Below are 15,446 nucleotides of genomic sequence, written 5' to 3'. Positions count from 1 at the left end.
AAAGGTGAAATGCCACAAAGACCTGCTGCTCTCTGCACCAGCCCCAAATTAGAATTATTTGCTTATTTTTTAAACTGAAAGAAACATAGATGTTGCTTAATAGACAAATTGGAGAACAAGATCCCTACCCGAAAGACCAAGCAAGATAGTTTTAATTAATTATTAATTATTATTATTGTGTACTATGGTAGCACCTGGAGCCCCAATCAAGGACCAGGACTCCATTGTGCTAGGCCCTGTACAAACATGGAATAGAAAGATTGTCCCTGCCCCAAAGAGCTTATCTGCTTCTCAAGACTTAGCAAATAGAAAAGTTCACCCAGATTTTCTTGCCACCAGCTGAACCAAACAGAATATAAAGTACAAAAATAAAAGGTCGGAGGGGGTCTTGAGGTGGCCAGATACATTGTTATGAGGAAGAGCTTATAGTCAGAAACCTCAGGCCATCACCACAACCACCAAAATGTACAATGCAAACCAAAAAGAAATCTGGTAGGAATTGGAGATGGGCCTGAACCAGAATTCTGGACTAGAACCTCCACACAGTGTAGAGGTTCTGATCCAGAAACAAAACTCTGTGGCTCAGGCCCAAGTATATGTGATTGCATAGCGTTGGACCCAAACGACCAACTTTTCAAACATGTTTCAGAGTAACAGCCGTGTTAGTCTGTATTCGCAAAAAGAAAAGGAGTACTTGTGGCACCTTAGAGACTAACCAATTTATTTGAGCATAAGCTTTCATGAGCTACAGCTCACTTCATTCGATGCATACTGTGGAAACTGCAGAAGACATTATATACACAGAGACAATGAAACAATACCTCCTCCCACCCCACTCTCCTGCTGGTAATAGCTTATCTAAAGTGATCACTCTCCTTAATGTGTATGATAATCAAGTTGGGCCATTTCCAGCACAAATCCAGGTTTTCTCACCCCCACCCCCCCCCCACACACACACACAAACTCACTCTCCTGCTGGTAATAGTTCATCCAAAGTGACCACTCTCCCTACAATGTGCATGATAATCAAGGTGGGCCATTTCCAGCACAAATCCAGGTTTTCTCACCCCCCCCCCCCCCACCACACACACACAAACTCACCCTCCTGCTGGTAATAGCTCATCCAAACCGACCACTCTCCTTACAGTGTGTATGATAATCAAGGTGGGCCATTTCCAGCATAAATCCAAGTTTAACCAGAACGTCTTGGGGGGGGGGGGGAGGGTAGGAAAAAACAAGGGGAAATAGGCTACCTTACATAATGACTTAGCCACTCCCAGTCTCTATTTAAGCCTAAATTAATAGTATCCAATTTGCAAATGAATTCCAATTCAGAAGTTTCTCGCTGGAATCTGGATTTGAAGTTTTTTTGTTTTAAGATAGCGACCTTCATGTCTGTAATTGCGTGACCAGAGAGACTGAAGTGTTCTCCGACTGGTTTATGATTGGTTAGTCTCTAAGGTGCCACAAGTACTCCTTTTCAAACATGATCATCACTGATGTACTTTCAACCCCCACCCCACCCCCAAATTGGCATACATAATTGAATGACTGTCTGCATGAGCCATTTCCCTGATTGCATAAATATCTGGTCACTTATTTTGGTGCAAGCCTGGGAACTAAATACTTTGAAAATCTGACACACATGCACGTAGTCAGAGTCACACACTGCAAATGCATTTGACTGTTTTGCCCAGATCTTTATTCTGAAGACAAATTACACCTGAAAACTGAACTGTATAAGCTAGGTAATGTAATAGGGGTGTTTTGGGATTAACACATCCAAAAATATTCTATAAAAAACTTGGTCAAACTTCTTTCAAGGTCCGTTACAACTACAGTTCTCTTTTGTGTAAGAAAACAAAATAGACACACACTGTTCCTTCCAAGCATGGTTCAAAGCATCTTTAAATTCAGCTTCTTTTTTTTTCAGGCTGAGCAGCCTTACTTTTTATAGTTAAAAGTAATTTTAAAGCAAAAAAAGGAACATAAACAATATACACTGACTCTTGACACTCCATTGCTTTCTTAACCTAGAATAATAAAAATTTGCAAATGAACAAAAGAGTGGGAGGAAGATATCTAATTTACAATGTTTTTGAGATAAAGAACACTACAAAAAAAGATCAATGTGAATAATAAAGCATTGTTAACTGAGTCATGACATTTCTATTCTCAGTGAAGATTTGAACAGTAGAACTCTGCAAATGAGCACCTTATGCCATTTTCAAAGTGGGAGGAAGATGTATAATTATAATTTTTAAAGTGAAGAGAATTAAAAAAAACGCTGTGAAAAAGTTTATTGAAAAACATATCGACATATCAATATGACATAAATTACTTTAATTTTATTAAACTAGGAGGGGGGAAACTCTCTCTCTCTCTTTTTTTTTTTTTTAAGACTGGTTGCAGAATATGTTCCTTGAAAAGAAATTGCTTTATGAAAAAACTCTTTTGCTAAGATGAAACAGCACAGCACTGAATGTCAGCACTACCATATATTTATTCTGTAACTCTTCCAACAGCTGAGATCTATAAAAGAAACATATTTTCAAAACAGTTTTAACCTCCATTGTCTTGATCACTTGCATTAACATTTTTCATGTCACCTACTGAAATCCCTAAAAGGAACCTTTTATTCAGTCAAAATTAACAAATCTATTTTTAAAAAACAGCCACTGAAGCGTCAGAAAGACATAAGGTTGTGTATTTTATTTGACATATATTTTCAGCTGTCTCTCTCGTTTGTAGGATGAGAGCAACATTTTATACTGATGTTATCAACTCTGGGGAGGAGGGTGATTTTGAGAGTGAGGAAAACAAAGTCTGCTCCCTCTGCATGTGTGCCTTAAATTAAGAATAAAAATATAGTGTTGATCAGATCCCTCGGATGGAGCCTTTTACTGTCTTGGCATTCATGAAGCTGGGAGCCAGCTGTAAAATGATAGTTTGGGCCTAATTTTATGGTTAGATATATGCACATGGCTCCCATTTACATCAAAGGGAGTTGCACACATGACCAGAATTTGACCTTCACCTCTTCCATCTTTAAGCCTGCACAGAGCCAGAGTAAATAGGCTAAGTGCAGGCAATTTAATGGAGTTAGGGACATAGGCCAGGATTTTCGAAGTGAGTAGTGATTTTGGGTGCTCAACTGGAGAAATCTCAGCGGATGGGTGCACAGCACTTTCTGAAAATCAGACCCCTTTGATGTATCATTTTGGACACTCAAAATCACGAATCACTTTGAAAATCTGCGACATAGAATCTATTCCCAGTACAAGAGCAAGGTGCAAGGAAACCCCTTCCAGACTATTAGTTCCAATCTCTGGACTGGCTTGGCAGCCCTGCCAAACCCCTATTAACTGGCTCCTTCGGCCCACTGGAACTGTATATGCCCGTGCCAGCATAGGCAGAGCTACTGTGGAGTACAGTGCAGTAGCAGTAGCCCCCTGTTGTATCGTAGCTCTCATTGTGACTCCTGCATAGTATCATGTGCCAATTGGTGAATTTCACCCTTTGGACCAGATTCTGCCACCTTTACTCATCTAGAATTGTACATTATTTCTTGATTAGTCCCATTGACTTCAGGATAGCAGTAAGTCAATATTAGTGTAAGGATAGCAGAATAAATATTCATATAGCATGGATAGCCATGAAGGTATATGACAGAGGTGGCCAAACTGTGGCTCACAAGCCATATTTGGCTCTTTTACCATTGAAGTGTGGCTCACAGAGCCTTCCCTCCACCCCCATTCTCCACCTACCAGACGGGGGAGAAGCTCGGGACCTCTGCCTTGCAGGGGGGTAGGCCTGATCCTGAAAAGACCTTGTCATCAAATCACACTGCATAAAATTAAGCACATGCATAATAAGCCTCTGCTAGATAAGGGCCAGGGAGAGGGGGAAAGGATATATTATAAAGAGTGATCCATCTGAGCCATGGTGCACAAGTATTTGGTACTAACCCAGTTGACTTTCCTCTTTATTTTCTGTCTATATCCATCTATTCCTCACACATTTTTTGCATTCTGCATTTGCCTCCCTCCTGTTTCTGTGCCCAGCTGTTCTCGCTTCCTGAATCTACGTCGGTAAAGGGAAGTAAATTAAACCTTTCATTGAACAGATTTCAATATTAAAAAAAATCCCAAACCCTCAATTTCATTCATCACATTAAAATTCAAAATGAATAAAAAATGTTGAAGGTGGAAAAAGGTTGGCGGGAGGGGCATATTTTTCTTATTTCAAAACCAGTTAAAGTTACATCCATATATTGGCTTAATTAATTTTTATAATATCTGGTATAATTTGTAAGAAGTATTAATGGAACTGGATGGGAAGTGGTCAATCAACGCATTCCTGTCAGACTTTAGGATCTGGGCCAAAATGTTTGGCCAGCCCTGTGATAGACTTATAATGAGTCAATAGAGGACTTTACAGTCTATCGGGTCACTGATTCATGAACTAAGAATTTACGTGATGGGGTCAAAAATCCCCCCTACAGAGATCACACCATTAGCTTTGCCCTTCCAACAGCAAAAAACAGTAAACCCAAGCTTCTGTGAATTACTAATCCATCATCATAAATCAGAAGAGAGAAGCTTGCACAATTTCATGATGCCATGAGAAGCCCAACATGTATTTACAGCCTTGCTTCCATGCTGCAAAAATAAGCCATTTCTAAATCCCTTGTATCCTAAAGCCTGAGCCGAGTAAAATATGGTCGGCATGAGACACTAAAAATGGCCATGAATATACTCTTCTCTAATAGATGGGTTTAGAACAGTTGCAGCTCTCTCTCCCACCTTCTTTGAAATTAATCAGAACAGTTCTGTTAAGGTGTGTTCCCTCAAAGTATTCACAGTGGCAATGAGTAAACAGGGAATGATCTTGTGCAAGATATGGAATTTCAGAGTTCTTAATGCACCAAAATACTGTGAGATTTAAAGGACCATAACAACAGGACCTCCTTACCTAAGGTCTTGTTGCTGAGGGGGAGTTTGCTTGCTAGCCAGCCTTTAGACTGCACTGGGGGGAGATGATGCCCATCCAGCACAGAAGGGGAGGAGTTCCATACAACTGCCCCTGCAGTGACTGGCCCCTGAAAGACTTCAGAGATAATGGGCCTGCTCCTCTAGACCCCCAGAAGACCTGCCACAGCAGGTAAGATATGGAGGCGGGGGCTTGGTGACAGAATTTCAGGACTTCCCCCATCTCCTCTTAAAGGCTTCTTTGCTAAACATTTCAGAACCTCAAGTGAAGTTCACTAGTGTTTGGAACTGGAGATGTGTGATGTTTAGATTCTTGGTAAGACTCCATAGCCTTCCCATATTCTCACTGTAATCCTGTGGACTCTCCTCCTTTCCCAACCTTCAAATTCCCTGTACCTCTGAAAGGCAGTGGCATGCCTGCTTCCTACAATCCTCTATACCCACTCTTCATTTTGAATTCTTTTCCTTATTATTATGGGGTTGGTTTTGCTTCCTTTCCAAACAAGAAAAGCAGAAAAATAGGATAACAAAACAGGATGCACTTTCCTTTTAAAAATCCCCCAACAACCACACTTGCTTCCTCCCACCTTGACATAACAACCTTCAGAATAAACTATTGGCATTAAGCAACTTGACTGATTCATGTGCGGAACCACATTTTATTATGGTGTCTCTCTGTGCTGTGTTGCATTTTTTCCGCGACCAAGACAGCTGCACAAGTTCCCTCCCTCTCTAAGCTCTTCCCATTGTAATTCTGAACCCTGCTGACCATCCAGGTAAGATTCAGCCCTCGAAACAGTATGACACTGAACAAAATTACTGCCTAAATTTCACCTCCCACTTTCATCACAACACAAACCATGTGTGTTAGGCTGATGGGAAAACTGACCCACCTGAAGTCAGTTAAAAGAGCTAGAAAGTTCCACCTTTTCACACGGCAACACAAAACTTGGCTTTTGGTTTTACTTTTGCTGTGATTCTATTCAAGCCAAATGAGCTGAGTCCAAAACATTAAAAATACAAGAAGTATTTTCCTTCCGGTCCAATGTAGTCCTGCCTACTTCATCAAGGGACTGAATGGACATGGCACATAGCTATTACAGTGATGGGTGCATGATAAATTAGACAGACAGAATGACAGAGGTATATGAAATAATGGGATAAAGAAGATCAGCCACGCATTCCCTTTTTACCTTTTCTCCTGATACAAGAACATGGTGACTCTCGATAAAATTAAAAAGCAATATTTTTTAAATTGATGGAAAGTTTTTCATATAATACATAATTAACCAGTGGAACTCTTTGCCACATGATATTAAGGCAAAGATCTTAGTCTGGTTCTAAAAAGGATTGGACATTCATAGGGATATTAAAAATAACATAAGCTTTAATATTAAAAATGTATGAGAGATTTCAACCCTTATGCGTCAGGACTTAGGCCAACCACTAACTTCCTGGGCTTAGGAAGAAATTTGCTCCATATGGATGTTATTGCAAGATTGTACATTGGTGGTGGGGGCAGTTAACACCTTCCTCTGAAGCTTCTGGTACAGTATATGGCTGCACAGACTGACCTGATGAGGTATATGAGTAGACAGAGATTTCTTCATTAGGGTGCATTTCTCCCCCTCCCCGCCCCTTGATTTTTTTCAGTGGATAGTTTGTTGAAGTCGATCTGACTGTTAAAAACACAGGCATATATGAGTATATGATAGCTATGCTACACACATATTTAGAAGGTAACAATGGGGTTTGAACCTCCTGCCAATCTCTAATTGTAAGGGGTTTTTTATATTCACATTTCAAATTGATAATAAATAATATCCACTGTACATAATATATTTTAAAGATTATTTGGCTTCATTTATTTTTCCAAGCACTAACCCTATTACTGACCATTATAGTATCAAACTATTAAAAAAATGCTAACACCTTTTTTATGCTGGTCTAGCATAATCTTTATTTCTTTAGACACTTTGTGCAAACATTAAATTGATAAAAGACATAATGCAGATAGACCCATAGCTGAACTTAAGGTAATTACATAAAAATGAAATGGAGACCTATAACGGTACACTGCATTCTCCCCTATTGCACTGTTTTCTGGAAGCAAGGATCCTGCTTGTCATAGCAAGTTGCTTGCTATGGTGATTGTGCCATGACTCGATCTAGCTGTACAAGACAAGTATAACATTACTTAGGGGGAGATTTTCAAACTAAGAGTCTGACCCCAAAAATGTACTGTATTTTCAAAGATGTACTATTCTTCAAAAAACAGAGGAGTCCTTGCATGGTATCTGTCAAGGTTCCTCCCCCACTCTGAACTCTAGGGTACAGATGTGGGGACCTGCATGAAAAACCTCCTAAGCTTATCTTTACCAGCTTAGGTCAAAACTTCCCCAAGGTACAAAATATTCCACCCTTTGTCCTTGGATTGGCCGCTACCACCACCAAACTAATACTGGTTACTGGGGAAGAGCTGTTTGGAAACCTCTTTCCCCCCAAAATACTTCCCAAAACCTTGCACCCCACTTCCTGGACAAGGCTTGGTAAAAAGCTTCATCAATTTGCCTAGGTGACTACAGACCCAGACCCTTGGATCTTAAGAACAATGAACAATCCTCCCAACACTTGCACCCCCCCTTTCTTGGGAAATGTTGGATAAAAAGCATCACCAATTTGCATAGGTGACCACAGACCCAAACCCTTGAATCTGAGAACAATGAAAAAGCATTCAGTTTTCTTACAAGAAGACTTTTAATAAAAATAGAAGTAAATAGAAATAAAGAAATCCCCCCTGTAAAATCAGGATGGTAGATACCTCACAGGGTAATTAGATTCAAAACATAGAGAACCCCTCTAGGTAAAACCTTAAGTTACAAAAAAGATACACAGACAGAAATAGTTATTCTATTCAGCACAGTTCTTTTCTCAGCCATTTAAAGAAATCATAATCTAACACGTACCTAGCTAGATTACTTATTAAAAGTTCTAAGACTCCATTCCTGGTCTATCCCCGGCAAAGACAGAATATAGACAGACACACAGACCCTTTGTTTCTCTCCCTCCTCCCAGCTTTTGAAAGTATCTTGTCTCCTCATTGGTCATTTTGGTCAGATGCCAAAGCGAGGTTATCTTTAGCTTCTTAACCCTTTACAGGTGAGAGCAGCTTTCCCCTGGCCAGGAGGGATTTCAAAGGGGTTTACCCTTCCCTTTATATTTATGACAGTATCTTTTGTTACTCTTTTGTTTGACAGTGTTGTACTGAAAAATTCAGGTTGCATCTATGCCTTTATATTTCTGGTTTTGATTTCTCTTCAACAGCACTTGAAGGATAAAACTTGACTTGAAACATGAATACTAGCCGTCTAGTGGATACAATAAATGTTAAACTGGCACTTATTGACTATTTCCATCTGATTTTTCAGTCTAGGTCCATTGAAGGAATAAGTGTATTGTGAGGGTGACTGCATTGTTACATAACATGGAAAAGTGAGCACTTGACATATTTGTTTAGTTATTAAAAGTAAAACCCTGCTCAGTTTTTAGGGGCACATTTTGAAAGGGTCCAATTCTCAACCTCTCCTCTATATTTGCAATCAAACACTAGTTTGTGATCACCAACAAATGCTGGTGCAAATGATAGAAATCAAAATTCTAACAAGTCTCAGTCTTGCAAGAAGCTCTGCATAGGATGGACTCCTGGGTCTGCACATTCTGAAATCAGTGAGTCTCAGAGTGGGTATGGAGGGGTCTGCCCATATGGATCTGTTTGCAGGGTTGGGGACTGAGGGACCTGTGACAGTGAATGTCTTTTACACCCACAAATCAGGTCGTTGTCTAAATTCTATCCCTTGGGCCTGCAGTTGGTCATGCCCATCAACTGAGGGAGAAACATTGATGGTGTCTGATTACAGGCCTTCTTTTGAAAACTGGGATTTCAAGTGAGAATTTGTTTTAGAAGATGCCATAGATTCAAATGAAACAAAATGTACTTTAATGTAAGAGAGTCAATATTTGTTCAGTTGTAGGTGGGTCTATCATCAGCAACTCGTACAAATATAATGTAATGATAGCTAGCTAGCTAGCTAGATACACAAGCATATGTACCTACATCCACATTTTCAAATCTATATCTGTATCTATATCTGCACACCTACATTATAGTTTTAACAAGATGTATATGGTAGTAAACCAACCTGCTTCTTGAACTACTTGTAACTGGGATTAACATCAGTTGAAACAAAATATGACCTGAGGGAAAAAGTCACTGATTCTAAGTTTGATTTAAATCAATGGGAGTGTTGCCTTTAACTTTTGTGGAAGCACAATCAGGCTGCTGGTGTAGAGACTTCCATATTTGCCTGTAACATTTCCACTTTCCTGAAAAATGTTCTAACATTTCAGAACATGTCTAAAGCTAAATTCTGCCCTCAGATACACCCATGCAACTCCAGTTTAGGTCAACACACTGGACACCAGAGAGTACTTAGCATGGTACTTATCAACTAATATTGAGGTGAACGTCTTTTATTTGCTTTGTCAGATAACTATGGTGTGGACTATGCAATAAAATGTGTACCAGAGAAAAGTTTACCAATACGTTCAAAGTAAATTGCTTCCTCCAGAGATCTGATACCTCTATTTGTGCATCCTCTTTTTTCTTAAGCCTATCCCTACTTGGAGATGCTACACAGTACAGTGTCATCAAATACAAATGGCAGAGAAATTTGTGATTAGTCCCTCATCTATGTAAGGTGGAAAATGCCAGTTCGTGCACTTGTAAATACACTCCAAGATTGACAATTTTATTGCATTCTGGGCTGGCCGGGCTGGACAATGAATCAATATATGTTTGATTTTATGTGGCTGGTGTGAAAGAGATAGTTACCTTCAGAAAGGATATATTATGAAACTAGCAAAATCCCACTTCTGCTCTGCCACTGATGCAGCCTTCATTGCCCACTTGTTACATTTTCAAACAAGACCTCCCCTGTGCTGCCCCTCACACTTCGGGAGGAGCTCCCCCTAAACACCTGCAAAGCTATCTCATTGTTCTTCCTCAAATCCCTCCTTAAAGTTTTCTTTTGCCTTGGTGCCTATAAAAAACTTGACAACAGCTAAGCAGCGGGTGTGCTGTGAGCACTCTCTAGTGTGATGATCAATACTACCTTATTGTTTCCTTGTGCTCCTTTGTCTGGCTGTATTCACCAGTTGTCTCTTGTTGTTTGCTTGAATTGTAAGCCCTTTGGAGCAGAGAGCGTCTTTTTGTTCTGTGTTTCTATGATGCCTAGCATGATGGAATGGGATGCACAGCAGAAAAGAGGGGAATGGGGGTTAACATGAAGTCATGGGGGAAAATGGGGGACGCGGGAACGGGTGAAGGAGAGAATGAGGGGAACAAAGAATCTCTGAGGGGAGGGAGATTGGGGAAACATGGTATGGGGAAAGGGGGGCACATAGAGCCCATGGCATGGAGGGAAGTGGGAATGGGGTACACACAGAGCAGCTGGTATGGGGAGAAGAATAGGGGATCCTGGGTATGTCAGGAGGGGGCAATGAGGGGCACATGGAAACTCTGGCAGAGAGGCGATGGGAGGGAGTTGCAGGAAGTTCCTGAAATGGAGGGGGATGGGAAGGTGGCATACGGGAAACTTGGTGGGGGGAATGAAGGGAAGCCAGGAGCTACAGAAGCTGTGGAGCGTGCACCCCCTAGTGATAATAAAAATAGTTTTACTAACAATAGCTCTGTTCCCTTAGAAGCCTACGTGGACACAGGAGGGATTTTCACTCCAGCATTTCTTCGTAGCATCCCTTGTCTTCTTTTAAAAAAAGAACTCTTTAAAAAATGGCTCAAAGTTAAAAAGTAAAATATACAGCCCCGTACTTCAACTGTATATTCTCTCCGTGTTCTTATACTTCACTAACCTCTAGCCAACTTTTTGGTCTCTGCCAATTACTTTGTGTACAGGCAATTTAAATTACATGCAGTCTGACTATGTGTGATAATTTAAACCGATTGTTAATTAATTCTGTAAGTAAATAGCTACTGCAATCTCTATAATCATCAAGGTTTCTCTAGCTATCAACCTTTTTCTTAGCTGCTCTTTATTATACAGTATGGAGCAAAAGTATGTGGGGGGGGAAATGATATGCATGATCTCTTGCTGGGTCCTTGCCACAGAAGGCAGCCCCGCTTCTTGAAAACCTTTACAGCTCTTCTTAGAATTAAATGTTTGCAAAACTGAGCTGTTTGTAAAGATTGATTTTCTGTATATAGCTTAAGAGGAAGCATATCATGAGATTTAGGTTAGATAAAAAGTAAGGCTCTGTGTGATGTGAGGTGCCAGTGTTAATCAACTGGAGATAAGAGTTGATGAGGTTATATCATCCCAGTACCAGTGAGACTGGCTATTAGTTATATTTCTTGGCCTCTCGGTCACTTTGGAGAGCATGTTTACTAGTGCTTGAGAGATTCCTCATGGTTAGACTGAGCTCAAAATTCTCTTAAACCATTCCCTAATTGGTCCTTAAAATTAAGATCTATTTGGAAAGCCATAATTTCCCCCCTGGTTTTTAAGCTGCATCTCTCACATTACTATAGCATGTGAATCAAACTATCTTTTAGTCACTATAACTAGGACATCCAAGGCCAACAGTGCAAATGAAAACGAAGTCCTGAAACAAGGTGTAAGGGTCCTAATCAGAGACCATCTGGCTCTCTTGGCAACAAAATTGTGAGCCATTGCGAAAGAACAATCATAGAATCATAGGATATCAGGGTTGGAAGGGACCTCAGGAGGTCATCTAGTCCAACCCCCTGCTCAAAGCAGGATCAATCCCCAATTTTTGCCCCAGACCCCTAAATGGCCCCCTCAAGGATTGAACTCACAACCCTGGGTTGTGATCCATGCTGTCCCACCTGCACACAGGTACCACCTACATGCAGTTGTACATCATGTAGCTGGCTGCCAGTCTAAAAAAAACAGTGATGCAACTGAAAAATAGTAAGATAACTTTTTTGCCTCCTAGTCTACGACCAAGAATTATAGCAGCAATGGCTAGCATGCCACTCCAATTTGGTTCTATTTGAATTAAAGTCTCTGCTGTTTAGCCTCGTTTGATCATGCCCCATTGAAGTCGATGGTAGTTTTTCCACTGAATTCTCTGGGTGTAGGAGAATATCTTTAACTGTAAGCCTGCAAACCCTTCCTTTTTGAATATACTTATCTCAGGCAAATAGTCCCATTTCAAGTCATTGGGACAACTATGATGAGTAAGGCCACGGCTGGGGAGTAAGGGTTTATAAACAAGTAAGGGTTTACAAGTAAGTAAGGGTTTATAAACAAGGGTTTATAGGATTCCCACAGTGGGAAATTCTGAAAATGTCGTTCCTTTGGTCCACTGGCTTAGTACTACATGTAGACCTTTTATTTCCTTCCCCCAGATAACCAGCTTACAAGTGAAAAACATAAAGACAAGAAACCTATGAAAGGTATTATGAGTTCAGTGTCGGAATTCAGCATCACAGACGCTCCATCCAAGGACACCAAAAATGAGAAGAAATTGTCAGACTCTAGTACATCATCATTATCTTCCCTTGAGAAGTGCAGGACACAATTCACCTATATTGAAAATGATGCATCAGTTCATCAGAGAGACAGTGATGGTATGTTTTGCAAAACAGATTAAGTGTAAGCAGATTTCTAAATAATATCTGTTTAAAGAATGCCCTATTTCAGTTGAAACACCTGCTTAAACATTGGACAGGAAGTTCAAGAATCTAAACTAAGCAACCATGAGATGTCCTAGAGATGGTTTACGCTGGAGTTGGGAATCTAAAGAAGATTGCTTTAAAGTGGCCATGACATGAGGGTTCTTATTGGTGGGCCACAATACAAGAATTTAAGTCCAGTGGGGACATGTCTGTGCTTGTGCATAGGCTGACCAGAGGTCCTGATTTTGGGGTCTTTTTCTTATATAGGCTCCTATTACACCCCACCCCCGTCCCGATTTTTTCACATTTGCTGTCTGGTCACCCTACCTGTGCATGGATCTTAGGAAATAGTCTTTGCATAAGGATGGTTAGTAGGCATTGGAAGAACAGACTCCTTCTCCCAAGGCAGCAGAATGGCATTGTTATTGCTTCTGCAGCAGCGCCTATGAGCACGGACGACCCCTTATGCACAGTGGCTTGCCTGCTGGATCCATATAGTTGGGAGTCTATTACCCACAAATCTACCTTTACCCCACCCAGTCCTAATCCTGCCTCTATCAGCCTGCTGCAAAGACTCACAGAGGACCACACTGAAGAGGCCTTTTCGTATTCTGCCCCTACTGATGCAGAATACAGCATCCTGTTTATGCTGCTTTTAAGCCCTGATACGACAAGGTACTTAAACATTTGCCTAACTTTAAGCATGGTAGTAACACCACTGACTTCAAGGTGCTTAAATTTAGGCATGTGCTACTGAACCTAGGTGAAGCATGGCCTTGAGGCTTTCGATTCTGGCCTGCCTCTGCTAGCCAATATGACCCCATATATGCAAAATACTAATGTTATATCAGTACGTCACATGACTAGGGTTTTTAAACATTTGTTTTCTACCAACTTGAAAGCAAAATGCTGTATAAGGCTGTTAAAATACAGAACTTACATGGCTTTTGCATACTTTGTGAGAACACCCCTGACCCAAAGAAATGTTTGCACTTTCTAAAAGGAAATGTATTTGGCTGCTAATCCAAAATTTGCATGTGGCTATTATTTGGGGTTGTTTTTCTTTTACATAATCAAAACAAGTTATTTCTTTCTTGTTCATTATTACACAAGTCATTAATGTGCTGACACAATCTTTGGTTTTCATAAGAATTTCACTATCCACCATGTATCCATGCACCAAAGCAGAACACCCAGGTTCTGTAACTTAGTACAGACTACATCTTGTGTGAACCAGCATAACTACACTGAAGTCAACGAAGTTACACTGATTTACAGCAGCTGAGGTTCTAGCCCTAAATATTCTCATAGACATGATACATCCCAATGAAATATCTGTGATGCTCTTGTTCCGTAGACTAAATTTCCTTATGTGGGCATTTTATAATAAAGCATTGGAGAGGATTTTATTCAATATAGCTGAAACATGTCAGCTATATCATGTTAATGATCCTTGAATTAAGAACTACTAAGTACAGATCAACACAATAAACCACAATGCTCCAAAGGAGCCATTATGATATATTGTATCACTGATTCTGTAATAATTGTAGTGCTTCATATACTTCTAGTGATATCAGAGTGCATTCAATCTTCTTTAAAGAGGTGAAGTAGTTATTCCATTAAGGGGGACTGATCCAGCAGTTCCAACACAAATGGGTGTTTTACCTGTGTAGTGATGACAGGATTGGTCTCATAAATTGTTACTGGTACACAGGAGTGGTACATATGTGAAGTAAATAACAGATTTCACACAGTTAAAAAACGAAAAGCAAAGGAAATTAACGAAAACAATCTGTGCTCAATTAAGAATTGGACGTAAGCCAAGAAAATCAAGGAAACTCAAGATTTGTGTTTGTCACTGAACACTTCGTTCAATCTATTCTGACTAGTTATTGTAGCTGATTGTTAGGCACACATATGGCCAAATCCTATTCTCTGATACAGCCATGGAAAAACCCTAAAGCCAGTGAAGCCAGCTGTGTTACCTGGCTATAACTGAGAGAAGAATTTGGCTCACTTTGCAGAAACTGCTCTAGGAGAGTCTGATCCATGGAGAAGACACCCATGACTTCAATGAGATTTGAATCAGGCCCATACCGAGACTCAGCAGTATGAATTAAAGATGGATTGACACCCACAAGCCACGAAGAGCAAGAAAATGTAGAGCAAAGGCAGACCCGGAACACTATTAAAAATAGTTATTTTGTGGTAATTAATCTAATAATGTAGAAATTGAGAGCTGAGGTCATTGTTCTCACTGAGATAAATGCAATGCCTTTCAAAAGGAGCAGGAAAAACAGAAGAGAAAACAGGAGATTGCATCTTCTTTTGTGCAGTTTGTGGCTAATTTATTTTCAAATATATGAATGAATGCATAGGAATGGATGCTTAATTGCTAATATCTATTATTTATATACATTACCACTTAACACAGGACAAAAAAGCCTCACACATGCAGATTTTGCAAGATGCGTTACATCCATTAGCACAGTTCATGGTGTGTGCTCTGATGGGAATTTAAAAGCATCTTTACTGCACATCACAGACTTTGTGCTGAAACATTACTTTATTTTTAAAGTCTTGTGCTTTTTGTGCGGTCCCTTTCCTCGGTAGACCCTTAAGAACTATTATCTATTCTCATAAGATTATGTGAGCACCACTCAGGTTAATAAATTCAGGAAAATCTGTGTTATTAGAAAACAGATCTTATTTTTTTTTATTTTAGAAAAAGCTGA

The 15,446-nt window shown here is 40.0% G+C and overlaps 1 protein-coding gene across 1 annotated transcript in view; it reads left to right on the top strand.

Annotated features, from left to right (window-relative positions):
* The window catches only part of MDFIC2 (MyoD family inhibitor domain containing 2), a gene marked incomplete at both ends in the record, with an annotated part of 52,798 nt that overhangs the window by 34,358 nt on the left and 2,994 nt on the right, over positions 1-15,446 (top strand). The window contains one exon of the mRNA XM_084632804.1: positions 12,439-12,660. Within this exon, the coding sequence (XP_084488930.1) occupies positions 12,439-12,660 (222 nt within the window). The remainder of the gene's footprint in view (positions 1-12,438; positions 12,661-15,446) is intronic.

Source organism: Lepidochelys olivacea (genome assembly GCF_965140295.1).
Source record: "Lepidochelys olivacea isolate rLepOli2 genome assembly, chromosome: 7".
Taxonomy (NCBI): domain Eukaryota; kingdom Metazoa; phylum Chordata; order Testudines; family Cheloniidae; genus Lepidochelys; species Lepidochelys olivacea.
Note: the sequence above shows the minus strand (reverse complement) of the source record. Positions and strands in the feature narration are given on the sequence as shown.